The 21,030-nt window shown below is 61.3% G+C and overlaps 1 protein-coding gene across 1 annotated transcript in view; it reads right to left on the reverse strand.

The window, feature by feature from the left end:
• CAMK2B (calcium/calmodulin dependent protein kinase II beta) overlaps window positions 1-14,929 on the reverse strand; it is a 141,236-nt gene extending 126,307 nt beyond the window's left edge. The window contains exon 1 of the mRNA XM_077805947.1: window positions 14,865-14,929. Within this exon, the coding sequence (XP_077662073.1) occupies window positions 14,865-14,929 (65 nt within the window). The remainder of the gene's footprint in view (window positions 1-14,864) is intronic.
• Between the last annotated feature and the right edge of the window lie 6,101 nt (window positions 14,930-21,030).

The following is a 21,030-nucleotide window of genomic DNA, read 5'->3' on the forward strand; positions in this document are numbered from 1 at the left end:
GGTCCACACGGCCATGAAAAGCCCAGCGCCGGCCCTGGCCAGCTGACTCGAGGGGCCGTTTAATTGCAGTGTAGACGGTCAGGGACCCTTCCCCCTTGCAGGGTCCTAGAGCCCACCCTGCAATGAGGCAGCCCCTTGGCCCCACGTCAGGTGGCCCAGGTCGACCGTGGGCGTTCAGCTGCCGCAGAGACGGACCCTAAACATCATTTCTGAACGTGAGAGTTAGGCTCCTGGGTCCCGTCATTGCTTTGAAAACGACTCCTGAAAATGTGATCCATGGTGCGTGTGTTGCACCATAAAACCTGAAGCCGTCTTAGGCCCTGCGAGACTCACTCCTGCCGGGGGATTGCATTCCAAGGGCCGTTCCCTTTTCCTTTCACTCCACTTCCAAAACGCTTTTAAACCCCGTTTCCCTCCCTAGCTACGATTCCCCCAGCGGGAAACAGCCTCTCCCTGAACACGGCGGAAACCAGGTGCGGGGAGACCCCTCTGGCCCTGCCCGTCTCCTGCTGCCTGGCTGGGATTTTGTCAGCTCCCCAGCCGCGCATCTGGAGACGTCCCCGCTCAAAAGGATAAAGGACAAAAGATGCTGAAATTCCAAATGTGCTAACGCCGGGATTGTTCTGAATCGGGAAAAGCGGCTTCCATGGATGGGGGTGGTGTTTACGGGTTAAAGCCGAGTTATCAGCATACACAGGTGGGCAGCGCAGGCCCGGTGCAGCCAAAGAGGGTCTAGAACATGCTGCCAGAAAGTGACAGCGGGTGGGCTGGCTCCCGGGAACGCAGGCAGCTAGCCAGCGTTGCTACGCAGACTGCAGCCTGTCTGAGGCTCTCTAAAAGCCAGCGCGGATCACCGCAGAGCTAAGCATTGAGCGTTCCCCAGGTGCACAAGGGGAAAGCGTTGGTGTCCCTGGCTCCTGGATTTCTCTCTCTGCATTGTGATCAGCTGGGAGGTCTCCTTAAGACAAGCCAGTGGCTCTGGGTGGGCATTAAAGACCTCGGAGCCCCGGCTGAATTCTCCCCTTCGCTACAGGCATTGCTGGGCAGCCGGCTGCTGTCCTCCACCCCAGAGGTGGCCGCATCGCCAGGAGGTAACTTGCACGAGGGAAGCACCACTAATAAATCAATCCCGGCTCCAAACACTCAGGGTGCCACAGCCCGGCGAGGGTAGTCGAGCCAGCCCACACATCCAGCGCCAGCTTGATCCTGCCATGGAAAAGGGCAGCTGCCTCCCCTCCTGCCCAGGAGATCCTCACCAACAGTCTTGGACACCCCCTGGGAGTTTTTTTATTTATGCTTCTTCCCACAAGCCACTACCACAATTCCTGTGCAAAAAGAAGAGGAGGACTCGTGGCACCTTAGAGACTAACCGATTTATCTGAGCATGAGCTTTCGTGAGCTACAGCTCACTGCATCGGGTGCATACTGTAGAAAGTGTAGAAGATCTTTTTATACACACAAAGCATGAAAAAATGGGTGTTTACCACTACAAAAGGTTTTCTCTCCCCCCACCCCACTCTCCTGCTGGTAATAGCTCATCCAAAGTGATCGCTCTCCTTACAATGTGTATGGTAATCAAGGTGGGCCATTTCCAGCACAAATCCAGGTTTTCTCTCCCCCCCCCCCCCCCCGTCCTCACCCCCAACTTGATTATCATACACATTGTAAGGAGAGTGATCACTTTAGATGAGCTATTACCAGCAGGAGAGTGGGGTGGGGGGAGAGAAAACCTTTTGTAGTGGTAAACACCCATTTTTTCATGCTTTGTGTGTATAAAAAGATCTTCTGTATTTTCCACAGTATGCACCCGATGCAGTGAGCTCTAGCTCACGAAAGTTTATGCTCAGATAAATTGGTTAGTCTCTAAGGTGCCACGAGTCCTCCTGTTCTTTTTGCGAATACAGACTAACACGGCTGTTACTCTAATTCCTGTGCAGAGCCTCTACCGACAGCGCCCTTCAAACCACGGCCCTTTCTCCCAGGAGAGATCTTGCCTTTCCGCGGTCCCGTCTCCCCTCCCCTCTGCTGGCCTTCTCCCTCTGCCATTTCCCTCCCCTGCTTTTTAACCCCCCCTCCCAGCTGATGGGACAACCACCTCCTTAGCCAGCCAGCCTACACTCTGATTAGGAAATTAAGTACTCTCCATTCCTCCCTCAAGCCTTCTCTAGGGGAAACTAATCAGAGCTTAAGTGACCGGAGTGCTGGGACAGCTGTTAGCTCTCACTCTGTCACACTCCACATCATCTTGCCCAACCCAGCTGCTCCCCAGAGTCTGCCACTTCTTCAAGAGCTGCAGGTCCCCAGAAGGATGAGCTTCATCATCAGAGATTCGGGAGTGCCTGGCTGGGGGAACAAGGGCTGGGGCAGGACCACGCTTCACACCTAGCAGGGCTAAGCTCTGCCCAAGGGGGGCAGAACACAGACTTGGGACATGTCTGTAGCTGTGAGCCCAGGCCCCCTGCCGCTGGCCCCACAATGTACCTCCAGCCCACCCAGGTGTATAACACCCGCCTGCAGAGCAGGGCGGCCAATGGCTTTTTCGGGTTTGCTGGAAGTTCTGAGAAAAAAAATCAGCCCGAAAACCAGATTTGCCAGAATTTCCAGCGACCAGCAAAAAAAATCAATAATAATAATTTCCGGGCGAACAGAACGTTTTTTTTCCAATTTTGAGCGCTCTTTGCCCCATTGTTTGAAAACTAAAACGAAAGGCCATTTCCCGGCAAAAAGTCATTTCCAATGGAACTGATCACCCCGCCCTCCCCAGCGGTCTTGGCCCAGTTTAGATTGGCCCTGGGCAGAGAGCCGTGGGGAGGGCAGGGTGACAGTTTTCAACTGAAATTTCTGCAGCTGCTGTCTGGGCAGGAAAGCGAAGGGCACCTAGGGTTCCTGGGGCACAGGGAATGGAGACAGACGCCACCCCCTATGCTCCTTGCCACCCTGATACGCATCTAGCTCTCCGGGCTGGGGGATGAAATGACTAGCCGGGGGCTCAGAGCCACAGAGCGAAGCCAGGCACCCCGTTCTCCCTGCGGGCACCCATTACATGCCCTTCCTTGCCTCCTTATTTATTGACTGGATCGCAGCAGTGCCAAGAGCACCTGGCATGGGCCAGGACCCCTCTGCGCTAGGCGCTGCACGAACAGCGACTGCAGAGAGAACTCCCAGCAGAAACCAATCTCAGCAAATCTGGGCACCTTCTGCAGGGGGGAGCATGAGAGTCGGAGCCCCCCCTCGCCAAGTCTCTTCTGGGCCCACATCTCAGTTACTTCCCCCCCACACACACACACAGCTGAGGGGAAGCCAGGCCACGCTACGGGAGGCCCCTTGGAGCAATTCCTGCCACGCACGGCACAGGATCCCCGCACGAGGCTTTCAGCCTGGGAGCATTTCTAATGATTTCTGCCCCTGGCTCCTCCTTTCTTTGCAGCGTTGGGCAGAAAGGCTCTGGCCGGACCTGGCATTGGCATGTTCCGCTCACAGAGCCGGCAAGTGCGGATGGGCAAAGGCCATGCTGATCTGCTCAGACGCCTTCAAACGAGGGAGGTGCACCGGCAGTTGGAGGAGCCTTCGAACCGCAGCCAACAGAAAGGCAACCTGCAGAGAGCAGGCCCCGCAGGAAGGCTCCAGGGCCTCCCCCGGGACCAGCAGGGGGGCAGGCAAAGCAGATCGGATCACCTAACGGAGGTGGGGCTGGGGGAATTCCCAGATGGGGACGTGGCAGCTGGCCCAGATCCGGACACACCAGGACAGCAGCAGCTACGCCCAGCCACGGGCCGCAAGGAGCGGCTTACTCCCCCGGCCCTGTATTTCCCGCCCCCGGGTCCCCATTCCCCAAACCATGTGCAGGGTGGGCGATTTTTGACCCTGCTCAGTGAGGTTTTCTGCTCCAAACTTCTGGACTTAGGAGCCACCAAGGGGCTGGCTGGAAGAGAAGAACAGCCCGAGAAAGGCCATTGGCCCATTTCCTGAGGCCCTGACCTCGGGGAGGTCACCTGGGCAAAGCAACCCTCCGGACCACGGGACAAGCAGGCTCTGGACTGTGGGAGCCCTTGGGAGTTCAGCTGCCCCCTTCGGGCAGGGGCTGGGTCTTTGCTTTGTGTTTGTAAAGCACCTGCCACACCAGGGCCCTGGTCCCACCCATCTGGCTCTGAGGTGCTACAAACACATAACAAGCAACGTGATCTATCTGTGACCCCCATCACAGGAGGATCTGAGCACCTGGCAAGGGATTTGTCCCCTGGAGCAAGGCATCGAACATCTCCATCGTACAGGTGGAGAACTGATGGCCAGAGACAGCCACCCAAGGTCACACAGGAAATCTGTAGCAGAGCAGGGATAGGATTGTGCTCTAACCACTGAGCCATCCTTCCTCAAGGACTTCCTCCTACCAGTGCTGGGCACACGGCTCCTTGGGGTCTGAGAGAGGAGAGGGGACATAAGAACGGCCATACTGGGTCAGACCAGAGGTCCATCTAGCCCAGTGTCCTGTCTTCCGACAGTGGCCAGAGGCCATGGCCAGGGCCAGGTGCCCCGGAGGGAACGGAGCAGGGAATCATCAACTGATCCATCCCCTGTCGCCCATTTCCAGCTTCTGGCAAACAGAGGCTTGGGACACCATCCCTGCCCATCCTGGCTAATAGCCATTGATGGACCTATCCACCCTGAATTTACCCAGTTCTTTTTTGAACTCTGTTGTAGTCTTGACCTTCACAACATCCTCTGGCAAAGAGTTCCACAGGTTGACTGTGCATTGTGTGAAAAAATACTTCCTTTTGTTTGTTTTAAATCTGCTGCATATTAATTTTATTGGGTGACCTTTAGTTCTTGTGCTATGAGAAGGAATAAATCACACTTCCTTATATACTATCTCCACACCAGTCACGATTTTATAGACCTCAATCATATCCCCCCTTAGTCGTCTCTTTTCCAAGCTGAAAAGTCCCAGTCTTGTTAATCTCTCCTCATACGGAAGCCGTTCCATCCCTCTAATCATCTTTGTTGCCCTTTTCTGAACCTTTTCCAAGTCCAATATATCTTTTTTGAGATGGATCTCCCAGATCTGCACGCATTCCAGATGTGGGCGTACCCTGGATTTATATACAGGCCATATGATATTTTCTGTCTTATTCTCTATCCCTCTCTTAATGATTCCCAGCATTCTGTTAGGGAAGATATCTGCTAGGGGCCTGGTCGGTTCCCCAGGGGCTCAGGCTAGGCCAGAACGGACCTCTAAAGAAGCAAGACACTTCAGTACCATGGAGAGAACACGCTCAGGTTCCATCTGTACCTGGCAGAACAAGCTGCCCCGGTATCATGGCACGAGCCCAAAGGATGCCAGCAGCTGTGTCCCTAGTTGTCTGAACTGTTTGGAGTTAACAGGGGGATTATGGCAGCATCTAAATGCATCAGTATCAAGGCTCGGGGCCCCTCTATGCCAGGTGGTTCACATGCCCCCCTGGCACCGCCTTCAGTAACTCCTCTTCTTCCTCCCACCCCTTAGCCATCACTTCGCCGAGCCTTCCCGGGAAGTTCCCCCCTCCAGCCTCTGTGTCTCGATGGTAAGCAGGCACCCAGGACCAGATGCTGTGTCTCAGGGACAGTCGCATCAGAGCTACCTCAGATTGCCTCCTCCCTGCTCTGTGACCTGATCCTTCCTGCTACAGAGCCCCAAACTGGGCTGGCCAGCTGTGCTGCCAGGTTTGCTGTGCCCGCCGGAGGCCTTGTCTGCACCACACACCGGGCCCCTTAACTACCCCAGGCCGCAGCTCCACTGGCAGAAGCTGTAGTGTAGACGAGGCTGGGTCTAAGACAACACAGAGGTGAAACGCCGGAGTCCTGTCTACACTACAGCAGGAACCAGGGCAGCTGTGCCCGTTGGCAATTCCCGGCCCTGATATTGCTGGGCCAGTTGTACCCTACGTGTCCCCAGTGTTACTGCCTCTTCCACGGTGGAAAGGGCCCGTTTAAGTGTCTAATCAGCGTTTGCTGATCACGGTGCCCAGATCTGCAGCCGGAGAACCAGCAGGAGACACGGCCTCCACTTGGCAGAAGGCATCGGTGACTTTCCTGAATCCGGTTAGATGTGCAGACCCCAGCTCCTACTTCATCCACCTCCCAGACCTTCCAACCAGGTTCTCCTTCCCAGAGGGATAATCTGTCCCCCACCCCGCCTCTGATCTGTGTACCCAGCTCAGCGTTCAGACCAGCCCACCCCCATCTCTAGTGCGCCGAGCCCAGCCCCAGCCCCTTCCTGTGCCCAGGGGAGTGGTCCAGTCCCAGCATGCGAGGAAGGGACAGGGACTGACCAGAGCCCGTCTCAAGCTGCTCCGAGGGGTGAAATCCCCGGACACGGCCCTGACTAGCAATCAACGACTGGAATGGCCGACGTGCCATGGAGCATCTAACCCCCAGAGCAGGGCTTCCGTGCCCCAAAGCCTGGTTCAGCACCCAGTATTTCAGGTGGAGAAGGGCCTAACCCAGGAGCTCTTGCTTCTGGCCTGTCAGCAAGACACAGCATCCTGCACGGACTGACCAGCCAGATTGTCCCTTATAGAGTAAGGGAGAGGCCCCCGCGCCTCCCCCATATTAAAGCATAAAAACCACCACTCACCCAGCAACAGTGTCTTTATCAGAGTCCCTCCTGTCTACCAGGCTGCTCCTCCAGCCCCCATCCCTGCAGCGCATTGCAAGAGATGGATCATCACCCCGCCAGGTGGCGGGGCAGGGCTGTTAATCCCATTGGAGTCAGGGGAGACCCAAGGCCCAGCGAAGAAGGCCCAGGCTTATAAAGGTTTCCAGGCACTGTTACGCTCAGCGTTGCAACACCTAATGGGTTTAGGAGCTGAAATCTCATTCCCCAAAGGGGTTCAGGCACCTGAATGCCTTCAGAGCTCTGGGCCTCAGTGATTAGTCCACAGCCCCCCAGGGAATCAGTCTGGGGCTGAGTGGGGAATTGAACCAAGTGCCAAACTAGTGCCTTAGCCATTGGGCCATCCTTCCTCTCTGCCCTCACCACCCCGCAGCACCAGTGCCCAGAAGCAGACCCCAGGTTTGCTCCCCTTAATCCTGCAGCCCCCTCCACAGAAGGATTCCCCCCAAAAGCTGGTACCCCCCCACCATAAACTTGAAGCTACAGTGCTGAGACCAGCAATCTCCCAGGGCCCATTACTGCCTCGGTTAGTTACAGGAGCACCTACGCCGGCCAGTCACAGAGCAGGGCCCGCATGGTGCTAGGCACTGTACAAACTCGGAACAGACAGATGCTCCCCGCCTGGGAGAGCCGATAAGCAAGACAAGAGACAATAGGTGCATACAGAGGGGAGAGCACAGGACAGGTCAGCGTGATGGCCTCCAGCCCTGTGGCAGAGACCTGGTGTCGGGGAGTGGGGAGATCTGGCATCCCCATCCCTTCAACCAGAGTTCAAAGCATAGGCTCGGCTGGGAATAAGGGGCTCTGGCTCTGCGCAAGTCCCCCTGCCCCTGAGGCCCATGCAGGGCGACCCCTCTGAGCACCCTCCCCAGGCAAGGCAGGCTTGGGGTGTCCCCCTGCAGTTCTCCAGCGTCAGCACATCTGCTCCCACAAATCCAAAAGCCCAGACCAGCTCGGAAAGGCCCCCCAAACAGGAAGCACAGCCCAGGCCTGCCAGGTGACCTGCTCGCCCCCTTCTGCCGTTCTAATTGCCCTTCCCTGCTGGCACCCGGGGCCCACCCGCTGCAAAGATGGCACCAGCTCTCCCAGAGAACCCAGCCCCGGGAGAAGCTCACCCCCGGCTCTCAGTGGGCTGGGCTGATGCCTGGGGAGAGCTCAGAACCAGCCCAGCCAGCGCTCCCATTGCGATCGACAACAGCAAACTGGGGCGGGCAGCAAGCCGTGGGTCAGAGGCCCCAGCATGGGCACCCTGGAGAGAACGGGGGAAGAGGGAAGCGCACAGCGTCCCTGGTGCCTCTGATCTGGGCCAGCGGCAGCTAAAGCCAGGACTCCTGGGTTCTTCCCCAGCTCTGCCACCCGGTAGATCTGACCTTGCCCATGCCCTGCCCCTCTGTAAAGGGGACGGGGGCGGGTAATGAAACCCACCTCGCTGCAGGAGAGGCTGGGGACGCTGTGCTAACGCCAAGGAAGGGGCAGGCTGAGGATGGAAAGCGCTGGGGAAGGATCATGGCTGACAAGCCTGGCAATGGACAGGGGGCAGGGGAGGGCACTGCCTCCTCCTGGAGAGAGTCCGCGACGTCAAAGTAGCCTCCCTGTGTGTCATAGTCCCCGTACTGCTAACAGCTAGGGGAGATTCCCAGGTGGGCGGAGCCACACGCCTTAGAAACCCCGGCAAGCGGAGGCAGGAGCCCGGGTTCGCCGGCGCAGTCTGTTGCCGTGGAAACGCCGGGCGCCCCGGATTGAGGATTGCTGCAGGGGGGCGAGGAAGCGAGCGCGGGCGGGCAGCACCGGGCAGGGGCGCAGGGGGGCAGGGGCCGGGAGTCCCCCCGGGGGGGAATGAGGGGGGGGCCCTGCCCAGCCCCCAGAGCCGGCTGCAATCTAGGAACCGCCCCCGCCGCGCTGCTCGCGGGCCCGGAGGGTCTCTGCAGAGCCTGAGCCCTCCCCGTCCACCCAGAACCGAGCCTGTCCCGGGGAGGGGGGAACAGGCTCGCCTCCTGCCCCGAGCCGGCTTGCCCGTCTCCTCGCCTGGCATGTCGGGGGCAGGGGACCCGCACACTCCGCTCCCCCGCCGAGCGAGATGCCCCATGCCGGGCACGCAGCCGGCGAGGCTGGGGCACGGAGCGGGCTGGCCGAGCCAGCAGGGAGGCCGGCGGGGGGAGCAGAGAGCAGAGCTCCCCCCCCCCCCCGGGGTCCGGTTTGTTCTGCCCCGCGGGCGGCCCGCAGAGGGAAGGGGCTGGGGGCCTCGAACTCGCAGCCCCAGCTGCTCCTGGCCCCGCAGAACGGCGAGCGCCGGGGCCGGGGGGGGGGGTGGTTTCCATCCCGCTGTCTAATCCCTGCCCCCTGCAGCCCCGAGACCGGGCTTCAACCGCGGCTCCTCGCCGCCTTCCCACCGCGCACCGCTGCGCTGCCCGCCGCCTTTGCTCCCCAGCTCCGTGCCCCAGCGGGGCTCGGGCCCCCCGGGGCTGCAGCGGGGCATAACCCAGCCAGGCAGCGCCACGTCCACACCAGCCCGCCCGTGCTCCGGGCCAGTGGGGCTCCGCGCACCCCGCAGGACGGCCAGGCTGTAATCCCCTCGCTGCGCTAATCCCGCCGTGCGTCCGCCGGGATCCCCCACCCATCTCCCCCCCCAGCCGGGCAGCAGCACCCCGGCCCCGGGGCCGACACAGCCTGGGGCCCTCGGGCTCCAGGGGAGCTGCAGGGTCGCCCCGACGGATGCGGCCTGAACCCCGGGCTACGGCCCCCCCCTGGACGCACCGCCCGGCGTGGCCTATAACCCCCAGCTTCCCGGCACTGCAGGGCCGGATGACCCCCCCCAGGGCCAGTTTCTCCCCCCCCCCGAACAGCAGAGCCCCCCCATGTTTGTAGCCCCCCCCCCCATGAGAGTGCGCTCATCCCCGGAGGCGCTGCCCAGCCCGGCACCCCGAACCCTTCTGCTCACACCCCCGCTGCGGCTGCTGCGTCTGGGCCGGGTGCCTTGTTTCTCCCGGTCCAGCCGGCTAACGAGCCTTCCGCTGAACGGGCAAGAGCCAGCGGCTCAGGGCAACGCAACCACGGCCGAGCCTTGACCCCGCTTCCCGAAACCCGGAGCCCAGCGCCCGCCTGGGGCGAGCTCGGCGGTGCCCGGGGTCCCGGCAGGGAGCCGGCGCAGAGAGAGGACGGGCAGTGGCAAAGGGAGGGTGGGTGGGGCTGGCGGGGCCCCGCATGAGAGGGAGCTCCCCGCAGGTCTGACCGGCACCGCAGCCCAGGGGTGGGATAACAAGGGCAGGGGGAGCTGGGAGAGGCCGCCAGCTTCTGAACAGGTGCCAGGGCCGAGAGGGTTTGGGGCTAGTCAGGGCAGCCCCACGCTGCCCACTGGTCTGGCCCCAGAGGCACTGGGGAAAGCCTGCCCATGGGGACATTCTCCCTAGAGCCTGGTTCCCGGGCTGAGGCGGGGGGGTGTGTTAGATGAGGCCCCCTTCTTTTATACCTAGCTGCTAACGCCTGTAACTGAGAACCGTCTGTTTCCCTGTCCAGATAACTGTCCAGTCCTCTCGGGAACCTCACTGAGCTCCGGACCCCGGTCAGATCTTGTGGCAGTGAGTTCCACCGGCTAATTACCCGATGTGCAATAATTGTCTTTCCTGGTTTCAGGCAGCTGCCACTCACCGGCCCCTTGTCCTTGTATGATGATGAAGGGTAAACATGGGCGCTCCTGCTCTATCTGAGACCCCTGTGTCATTCACTGGTTGTTCCACCGGTCTTCCCCCCAAGGTAGCAGACAGAGCACTGGAATGGGCCTCGGGAGACGTGGGTTCTATTCCCAGCTTTGCCACTGGCCTGCTGGGCAGCCATGGGCAAGTCACTCTGTGCCTCAGTTTCCCCATCTGACAAATGATCCTGACCAGCCCCCTCCCCCGGGAAGCACGGTGAGAGCTACTGAGGAAAAGTGCTGGATAAGAGCTAGGGATCATTATTAGCTGGGTTGTCACAGTGCCCTCTTTAGAGTTTCCCCCGTGGAAGTCTCTACCCGGCCCGCTGCTCTCCGACCCCCGGGAGTTCTGCCATTCCTGTGCTGACCTTGCATGACCCCCACTCTACCCGGCCTTGCCTGGCACCTCCTCCCCGCATTGACTTGACAGGCGAAGGGGACCCTCTCACGCCTCGGTTGCTGGGGAGAGGAGTCAGTCGTGGCCACAAGGCCCTGCAGCTGGGGGCAACCCCCTCTGCGCTAGGACAGGCAGTGTGGCCTAGTGCCTAGAGCAGCTCAACGGGGGAGCTGGGTCCTGGTTATGCCACCGGCCTACTAGGTGAGTCACTCGCCTGCTCTGGGCCTCAGTCTCCCCACTTTGAACTCCACTGGGGGGGAGTGAGATGGAAGAGCCAGGCCCTTCGTTACTTCTCAGGGAGGCCGGTCCCGCAAACGCCCCTCACCAGCCCAGCTGCTGCTGTTCACCTCCTTGGCCCCGTTCCTTCCCCAGCCCGAGCCTCCAAGGAGCGTGCGCCGGGGGGCAGACAGGCAGGGCCTGCACGCCAGAAGCCAGGCCACTGCCCCGGCCTGGGCCCAGCCTGAGCTTCCCCGGGAACCCAGCAGCCCCGGTTCCAGCCTCTCCCGGATGGATCCTGGAAGCCACCTGCTGTTTACTCCGTGATTGCCACACACCGCAGCCGAGGTGGGCTACTATCTATTGGCCAAGCTGCCTCGGGGCAGGGACCTACGTGCTGCTCTATAGCCTCACCCCCACCCGCCAGCCCCCTCCACGCCAAAGGGCCTTCGTGCAAAAGCAACCCTCCCAGGCCCCCAAGGGATCAAAGCCCGGCGCCCCCGAAGGACAGGCTAGCAGGGGGCCTGCTGCAGGAGCCAAGAGGGCAGCCCACACCCCTGGCACGGGTCCATCTGCGCAGGACTTAGGAGCCTCACCAAGACAGTCCTGGAGCGCAAGAGCAGGCCAGGCTTAGCCAGGGGCAGGGCGCTGGGTCACCTCTACGGGCAGGCTGGGCCCAGACCACGCAGAGACCCCCGTCGCACTGGGCTCGGAGCAGACTGGCAGCCACGGTTGATCCGCTGAGATATTTCGAACACACCCATCACCCTGGTATCTGAGCTCCACCAGGGTCCGGAGCAGCCCCGCTTCGGCACCCGCGGGGCAGCTGCTGTGTCCCGGCAGAGGGGCTTAGTCCTCAGGCCTGGACCACGCCCAGTGTGCCAAAGTGAGAATTTGCTGCAGTATTTTTATGGCGTGCCTCAGTTTCCCCAGGCATTGGGTGGCTGCCCGGCGCGGGGAAGGAGGATTCCATTTGCTCTCGGGGAAGACGAAGGGGCCTCAGTGCAGGAGGGGCTCTGGCTGACCTGGGGACTGAGTGAGAGGGAGACGAAGTTCACTGCAGGTCGCTCTGGGCTACCCTTGACCCTTCCTTTCTCCAGGCCAAGCTCGGGCCGTCCTGCGCCGCCTTCCAGGGGACCCACCAAGGCCGGGCGCGGGGGCCGCCTCCCGGCAGAGCATCCCCGGCTCCGTGCGACTGGCCCAGGGGAGCTTGTGGCGCGAAGCAGGAGCCCCCCCGGGGCTCAGGCTCCGGCGGCTGCGAGGCCCAGCGCGCCCCCCCGGGGATCTGACCCAGCCAAGGGGTTCCTCCGGGAGGCTGCTCCGAAGCCGGGGGCGTAGCCAGGCACCCCGCCGACGGAGCGGAGGGAGCCTGGCCGACAAGCCCGCCAGCCCGTTCCGGAGCAGCCCTGCGGTGCCCGGCTCCCCTGGGGGGCGGGCTCCTGGCCGGCATTTCCAAGGCCCCCGATCCGGCACCCACGCCGAATTCACGCCTCTCAAAGAGCCTCCAGAGACAGGTGGAAACCCAGCGGCCGGGGCTGCAGCAGGAAGGGGGGGTCCCTCTCTATACAGCTCCGGCGAAGACCCACCCACACCCCCTCAGCGCCCTCACTCCCGGACGCCTCACGCCCTGCACCCCTCCAGGGCACGTTCAACATCTGGGCCCGCCCCTGACTACGCCTCTGAGCACCCCGCAATCCTGAGCCTGTTTCTCCACCTCCGGAGGGACGGGCCGAGCTGCTGTCCCCAGTGAACACATGGGAACGGAGGCCCCCAGAGACGGGGTGACTCCACAGCCGCCTATGACCGAGCCCCCGGCCCCTCTCTCTGGAGCGAAGAGGGGACAATCTCTCTCCACACCTCTGGGCAGAGCCCACCTGGCATCTCGTGTTGGTTTCTGGGCACCCGACTAATACGGAGCATATTCTCCGGGCGCCTAGAAGCGCCAGTCAGGGCCCGACCCTGTTGTGTCAGGCGCTGGACAGACACGGAACCAAAAGAATCCGCACCCCAAAGCGCCGGCGGTCCAAGTAGCAGATGTAGAAAAACCGGCAGGGGCTCCCAGCCGGGCAAGGCAGGCGGCTGGGAGCTGGGGTAGAAGGAAAGACGGAGAGAGCTAAATCCATGCGGCTCAGCCAAGCGGCGAGGGAGGGGGCAGCGGGACGCCGCAAAGTCCCTGTCTGTTTGCAGGTCTTTGGGAAGCGGGGGGGTTGAGGCAGGTCGTTATGGGGTTGCCAGACTTGCATTAAAGATGGAGCCAGTTTGCCAGGAATGGAACATTTTCAGGGGGTGTGAAACGCCAGGGCCAAGATTATCCCAGTTTTGGGGGGGGGGGCTCAGCTGGGGCACCCCAAACTCACTGCTCAGCTTGAGACACCCCCAAAGGTCCCGAGTCTGGGCTAGCGCCAAGCACCGCCTCACGGCAACCCAGGCCGCTTTAAGGGGTCTCAGCCTGGAGACGCCCCCAAAAGCCAGTGACTTCCGACAGCCACGGAGCTAACAGGTGGGGGGGGGGCATTCCAGGAGACGCTCCCAGCAGCCGGACCTCTCGGGGGGCAGCTGGGGTGGGGAAAGCCCCCTTACTAGGCGGCACTGAGGCCGGGTACCAGCGTGGGCGTGCAGATGGCAGGGTGCCCACCTGGCGCGCTCTCCCGCTGGCGCAAGGGCAGACCCCAGCAGGGAACATGGGTCGGCCACACACGGCAGCCCCAGCCCCTGCTCACTGGAGGGGCAGCTATGCCAGCCCCCAGCCGGGCACGGGCGACCTCTAGGCACGTGTGCGGGAGGGGGGGGGCCGGGGGGGGTGCTGAGCCAACCCGCCAGGGCAGCTCCTCCCCATGCCCAGCACCCACGGGCTGCCCGCTCTGTGGCATCGCTACTCCGGAGCCCTGGGCGCAGGGTATTTCCCCGCTGATCCTCCCGGGGGGGGGGGGGGGGCGCTCCAGCTCCCCTCCCCCTCCTCCAGCGCCAGCACATGGCGCTGAATGCAAAGAGGGGTGATTGCTGCCAGCCTGGGGCAGGGTGCCAGAGTGGGTGGAGCCTTCCCCAGCCCAGGGGCATCACCAAGAGCGCCCCCCCAGCCAAAAAATCAGCGGCGGGGGGGGGGGGGGGAACCGTGTTTCTAAATGCAACTAATGACCAAGGAGCAAGAGCAGGCTGGGGAGGGCCGGTCCCCGGGGCTGCGCCGGGCCAGGCGGACAAACCACTGCAGTGGGGGCGAGGGGGCTGGGTGAGCCCCGCAGAACCGGCTGCAGGAGCCTATAAATACGCGGCGAGCCCAAGCCGGAGAGGGGGTGGGGAGGATCCAGCGCCGCAGGGGAGCCGAGGGCGGGGGGGGGGGGTCTAGGGTTTCTGGCACAAGGGACTCGCTGAAGGGCTAGTGCCATTCTCCAGATGGTTCCCATTCCTCCTGCATAATGCGTCATGGCTGCGAGCTCCGGCCGGCAAGCGAGCCCCCAGCCCCCCCGCCCTGCTGCCACCCGCGGCCGGGAGAGGGCTGCCCACTGCCCAGCCCCGGCACATGGCAAGTCGCAGGATGCCCAAAGGGGGGGGGGCAGCTGGCAACCAGAGCAGCCTGGGCCAGGCTCCCCCCCACACACACACACACTAGGGAACCCCCAGCACGGTGGCACCCTAGAGCCAGCAGCCACCTTCCAGCCACCCCCGCGGGGCTTCCCTCCCCCAGCCCGTGCGCCCAGGGCGCAATGGAGAGCGCACCCCCTGCCCCGCACCCGTGCCGGGCGCGGGGGGGGGAGGGGGGGGCGCAGTACCCCCGGCTCCTCCCATCAGGCCCTGTAAAGGGGGGAGGGGAATGACCCCCAGATCCCCCCCCCGAGGGGCGCAGCCTCCCCCCCCGCCCCGCAGCCAGTGCGCCCCGGCCCCGGGGAGCGCCGCTGGTTCCAGACGCGGCTCCTTACTTGCCAATTTCCTCGTACAGCTGGTACTCGTCGGTGAAGCGGGTGCAGGTCACGGTGGTTGCCATCGCGGCTGCCGCTTCGCTCCGCAATGAGCTGGGCTCCGGCTCCGCCTGGCAGCGGGGGAGGGAGGGGCTGGCAGGGGCGGGGGCAGGAGCCACCCAGCCCGCTGCGCTCCGAGGCTCCCTGCGAGCGGCGATTCCCCCCCCCCACTCCCACCACACATGCACCCCGCCGCCGGCCCCCCCCCCCCCGCCCCACACCGGAGTAAGGGACTCGGGGGGGGGGGGAACGGGCACGGGCGACCTCTGGGTGCAGGGGTCGCTGGGCTGGCCGTACCCCAGCCCCTCGGGGACCCCCGCAGCCAGGGGAGGGGTACGGCCAGCCCAGCGACCCCTGCACCCAGGGTATGGGGTGGTGTCAGGCCCCCCAGGGCACCCCCAGTGGAGGGGGCAGTGCCACCCCCCACATCGTTAGGGTCCCCCCAGCAGAAGCCAAGGAGCCTCCCCATACACAGAGAGCCCCCACTGAGAACCAGCCCCTCCCCATAAAGCACCCCCCCCCCCAAGAGCCCCAGATCTCCTCCCCACTCCCACCCCAGGGAGCCAGAGCCCCTCCCCTGAGACGGAAAGGGGCACAGACCCCTTGGTGCTTGGGACCTGGGCTCTACTTGGAGGGGAGGTTGTGGGAGATGGGGAATGTGGTCTGGTTTTGGCTTGACCGGTCTCTGTTTCTTATTGTGGCCAGCCAGGCAAAAATACAGGCCATGCCCCAGACAGGGCATCTGCCAAGGGCCAGGATCTCTGCTAAGGAGGTGACACCCTGGTTCTGCCCTAGGCCCCTCCCTTCTGCATCAGCCCCTCGCCCCCGGGGCCGGAGGTCATGGGGCTAGGCCATAAAAGGCCATTAAAGTGCAATATAGCACCGCTGCCTGGTCTGAGAGACGGGGGCACACAGGGCCCATCACCCTGCACCCCCACGTGCCAGCCTGTTGCACCTAGACCCAGGGAGCGGTGGAGCCGGGGGCCGCACGGCTGTAAGGGTAGTTCAGGACCACCATCCAGGTTCCTGCAAGGGGAGGTGGGGGTTCACCTGGTCACGGTGGAACTCCGGGCGATGGACCCTCTACACAGTGCCTGAGACAGGGCTAGCCCAGGGCCCGGTCCCTGCCTGTGGAGCAAACTCCCCCTCCACCAACCCAAACAGTGCTGCCAGACCCACCCGGAGCCTCCCCACCCCTAGACACCCACCCCAGAGGCCCCCCCCATGCCCAGAGGCCCCCACTTCTGCTCCAAGTGCCCAGTGCATTCCCTTGACCTTGCCTCCTCCAACAGAAATAGACACCAAGATGCACATTTAAATAAAACAAACAATCCGACCAACAAGCCACTCCCCCTGCCACGTCCCTCTCCCCCCCCCCAAACACCCCCACAGATGTGTCCTCAAGCATGACTGGGAGGTGCTCAGATCCTACAGTAACGAGAGTCGGAGAAGAACCCCTGTACCAGCAGCCAAGCTATCCCTCGAGATCGGTTTGGGAATCATTCACGCTTCGGGGCTGCTCAGCAAGGGCACAGAGCAAGGGCTCAGCGAGGGCACACTTCTGCCCGTGGGCCCCAGCTGTATGGGCTGACTAGCCCAGAGTGGCCAGGCCCTGTAGTCCCAGTTGTTCCCAGGCTCTGGCCAGGGGGTTGCACCATCCTAGTTGCGAAAGGGGCAGAGGCATCCTCATGGCCGCCACACTGAACCGGGTTAGAGCCAACGATCTGCCCTGGGTTGAGACCACAGCCTCTGGGCTGGGCCCTGACCCATAGACAACCATCATTTTGGTTGCTAGAAATCCGAACTAGTCCCACGTCGCTCTTATCGGTAGATCTCCAAGCACTTTACAAGAAGGTCAGTATCCTTATTCTCATTTTATAGGGGCAGAAACTGAGGCACAGATGGCAGGCGGGGGAGGGACTTGCCCAAGGTCACCGACAGGGGAATGGCAGGGCTGGGAGGAGAATGCAGGTCTCCTAAGTTCCGGTCCACTGTCTTGTCCAGTCCCCCCCCGCCCCATTCAGCATGGACACCATTGCGAATCAGTAACAGTGGGACTTGTATGGCAATAGTGGGGGTGGGGAGGAGTGTTCACACTCCAAAGGGTGTGAAGGCAGATTCCTGTTATAGCTTCTGTGACAAGGCTCAAGGGAATGCTGCTGGCTTTAGACCTAGAAAATTTCCACGTCCACAGTCAAGGGAAGGAGAAAAAGGTCTGTAACGAGACCCACTCGGACCCAGCTCTGGCTCCATCAGGGCACCTGGGCTGATCACAACATGGCTTCGCACCACAGCGGCCTCTCCTGACCTGGCACGTCCTGACTCGGCCAAGCTGGCTGTCCTGGTCAGGGAGAACCCCTGTGCGGCGAGCTGGTTTCCAAGGCCAGGCCGGCATAGCTGGAGAGCGGAGATGTCTACAGAGACCACAGCCCAGGGGTCCCTCCTTTGCGGGTGATGCTGCCTACGGGACATCCTGCCAGCGTCATCTGGAGCAGGAGATGATGGAGCCAGGGCAGAACGTGCCATGTTGGGAAAGGACCGAAAATGAAGGATGCAGAATTAGCCCAGCAGGAAACTCCTGGGGGAAATCGTGCCAGTTGACATGGAGCCCAGAGCCCCACCGCCACAAGTCTGCATGTCTGATGAACCATGTAGCCCTGGAGATGGGGAGATGGGGGGGGGGGACAGTCACCCACCAGCTGGTGCACCCCCTCATGGCTGAGCAGGGTGAGGAGGCTTTTTCATCTCCGGCACCCCTGTCCATGGTCACGCTGATCCAGGCTTTAAACCCCAGGAGTCAGCCCCCGCCCTAGAACCATGAGATCAGCTTAAAAATCAGAAGGCTTTAAAATGATGACGACATTAGAGGGTCTTTCGACTGGGTTCCTGGGCGTGGAGCCTGGAGGGTTCACCTTTGCAAGCTCTTCTCCACAACGAGGAGAGAGATGCTTGCCTTTTTAAAAAATTTAAGTGGAGAGTCTCACTCAGTCACCTGACTCCAGGAGCTGGGGCTTTAAGAAACACAGCAGTGATCACAATGGAACCCAAAGGAACTGAGATGAGAGGCACAGCCCAAAGTGAGGGAATCTTACCGGCTCTGTGTGGAGGGATGCCCTGAATGCTCCTGGGATGTGTCCCCGTCATTTGCTACACAGCAGCCTCGCCACTCAGCACACAGAGGCCTGCGTCCTCAGGGGTATTTCCGGGGGAGCCAGGCTCCTAAGCACCTTTGAGGATTGGGGCCGGGCTGCCTTCTTTCCAGGAGCCCATGTGCCTTCAGCTGGGTGCCAGACATGGGACATGCTGTTGGCACCGGGAGTTTTTTGGCCAAACGATTCCCATTGATGCAGCTCGTGCATCTCATCCTTCAAGCCAGCCACTGTATGACAGAAGCCACTGGATTAGTGTGTTCTTCTACCCAGCATCTGTCTTGTCTTGCCTCGTAGATTAATAATAAATGTCTGTTTCTTCTTTAGCCCTTCCTGTCACTAGATCTGTTACTCCTCCCAGTGCCCCTGAGACGTAGGGAAGCGTTAGTATCTGTAAAATGGGAAACTGAAGTACAGGGAGGCTAAATGACTTGCTCAAGGCCACAGGAAGTCCGTGACGGAGCCGGGCATGAGCGCTGGTCTCCTATGTGCTCTCACCACTGGGTCGCTCTTCCTCCTTGGAAGCGTGGGGGACAGGGACTGTCTGCTCTGCGAAGGCGCCCTGATCGTGGCTGGTCCCTGGGCACTCCAGTAACAAACAGGATTCCGTGCAGCCAGGAATCAGCAGCGGGTCCGACCGGAGGCCGGCTAATCCCTAGCTCAGCTTCTCCCTCCTGAGCTGAAGGAAGCCTTGAGTACATTCAAACGCTGTCCTAGTTTCACTGAAAACGAGACTGAAACCCAATTTCATTAAACCGGCGCCCAAGGCCATGCGGACTCTAAATTGGGCTGGCTCCAGGCGTATTCCAGTTTGGCGTAAGTCACTTGGGAATTGATTTAAATGACCTCAAAGCAAGTCACTTCAGGAAACAGGTGCAAGTTAAAGAGTTGCAACCCTCTTGGACAGACGAGGCCTAAATTGTCCTCTGTAGGGACCAGCCACTAGAGGGCGGGATGCTGCTGTTTGCCAGGCAGCAGGAGCAAGGTGGGAAGCAGGATTCCTGGGTTCTATTCTGGCCCTGGAAGGGGAGTGATGTCTAGTGGTTAGACCAGCAGTGACCCGTACATAGGCTTGGCACATTCACTCTAAGCAGCGTCACACGAGAGATGTGAAACTCAGGTGTGTCGTACGAGAGATCTGGATTCTAACCCCAGTTCTACCAGGGCTGCCCTCGTGCATCCTCTCGACACCTTTATTGGGGGAAAAGGGTGGTTTCCTGGAGCGCAAGATCTTGCTCAGGAGCAGGGATGATGGCGGGCACAGAAGCAAACAGGAGCACGTGGAGGAGAGCTTAGATCTCACCGTCTCCGCCGGCTGCCGTGTCGCTTGACCCCTATTCAGGGCAAGCCCGGAGAACAGAACGCATGGCAGTCACATTCGGCTCAGGGCTCCCCCAGTTGCTTGTGCCCTTCAGTATGCCGGCTATCGGTCTCTCCCCTGGACTCGCCCGTTGCATCTGCTCCTCCCACCGCTAGGCTGCATCTTCATAAACAGGCCTGGGATGCAATTACCCAGCTAGGCCCCCCAGTGTAGCGATCAGCCTTGTAAATTCCCAGTGCAGCTTCCTACGTAGACTGCCAGCGGCGGGGGCCAGGGACAGCGCCTGGCGCAGTTCGGTGCCGCGACCATAGCACACCTAGCAATCTCTAATTCCGTCTGCATCCATCTTTGCCAGCCCACGCACTCGGGGGCGGCGGGGGGGGGGGGAGGGGGCAGCTTGTACTGTCCCCGTGACCACCTGTGCAGAAGAGCAGCCTGTTATGGGCTGGCCCACGGCTGTGCTACATTGAAGAGGGCTGTAAGTTGCCGCTAAGATCCGTTATGGAGCCCACATAATAGGGCCCGGCTTCTCATGGACCTAAATACCTTTGAGGATCGGGGCCTCCGGGGGCCTCCAAGCAGACCCAGGCATGTGTCAGTGCCCAAAAGAAAGGCACATGTGGGCGGAGGGGCAGTGCTTAATACAGAACGAAAGAGGGGTCGGGGCTGGAGCCATTTTCGGATGTTCACAACGGGTGCGGCAAGCAGGGGTGCAGGGGTGGAGCGCTGCCAGGCCCAGAGGTGCGGGGGGCTCTGCACTGAGGAGGGGGTTCCCTGGCTCTGACTTCGTGAGGGATTCTGTGGCAGGGAAAGAGGCAGAAAAAGACCAGAAAGGGGAAGGGGGAGAAAGCAAGCAAGCACGCACCAGGCACAGCAGTGCTCCCAGCGTGGCCTTTGCAGAGGTCGAAACTCCATGGGCAGGTCCTGGAGCTGATGGGTGGCCTCCGTATCCAGGAAGCCCAGGCCTTGCAGACCATCCTCCAGGTGCCAAGCTGGGCACTTTTCCACCAGAGGAGCCACTGCTCCACCGACTTGTGGAGCAAGTCACAGCCTGGGGAAGAAGCCAGGTCAGGTCAGGGGACGGCTGCAGCCAGGCTGGCCAAGCCAGAGAGTAGTCTGGGAAGCCTGCTCCAGGAGCTACAATCAAGTGGACAAGGAGGCCGATGCGGGATGGACTCCTGGATTTATTTCGTGTGTTGGACTCGCTTTCTCACCCAGGCTTCCACTCTGTAAGGACATAATTGTCATCTCCCAAGTGGCGCTGATCACCCTGGCTTGGTAACGGGCAGTAGACCGCTTGCCCACGAGTGCATGAGCTGCCATAGCACAGGGGTGTCAAGAGATCCGCTGTGATGTGTGGCTCTGAGAAAGAGAGCGCTTTTGGGCAGAGTGTGGGCTAGAAAGGGGCTGGGAGCAAAGAAATTGCCTCCTGTTTGGCTGTTGCTTTGTTCAGGGAAACAGGACTTCGTAAATAAACAAGAATGCCAAGGATACCTGGCTTCAGCATGAGCCTCTCCTCCTAGTGGAAACAACTCACAGGGCCTCGTATTTTGGCTAACTGCTTATGTCCAAAAAGGGGTGACACGGTGGCAGACCAGGTGCCAACTGATGCCAAGGCCCCTAGGTCTCCACTGAACTCCGAAAAATAGAGAGCTGG

This window comes from Eretmochelys imbricata, chromosome 26 (assembly GCF_965152235.1).
Source record: "Eretmochelys imbricata isolate rEreImb1 chromosome 26, rEreImb1.hap1, whole genome shotgun sequence".
In the NCBI taxonomy this organism is placed as follows: Eukaryota; Metazoa; Chordata; order Testudines; family Cheloniidae; genus Eretmochelys; species Eretmochelys imbricata.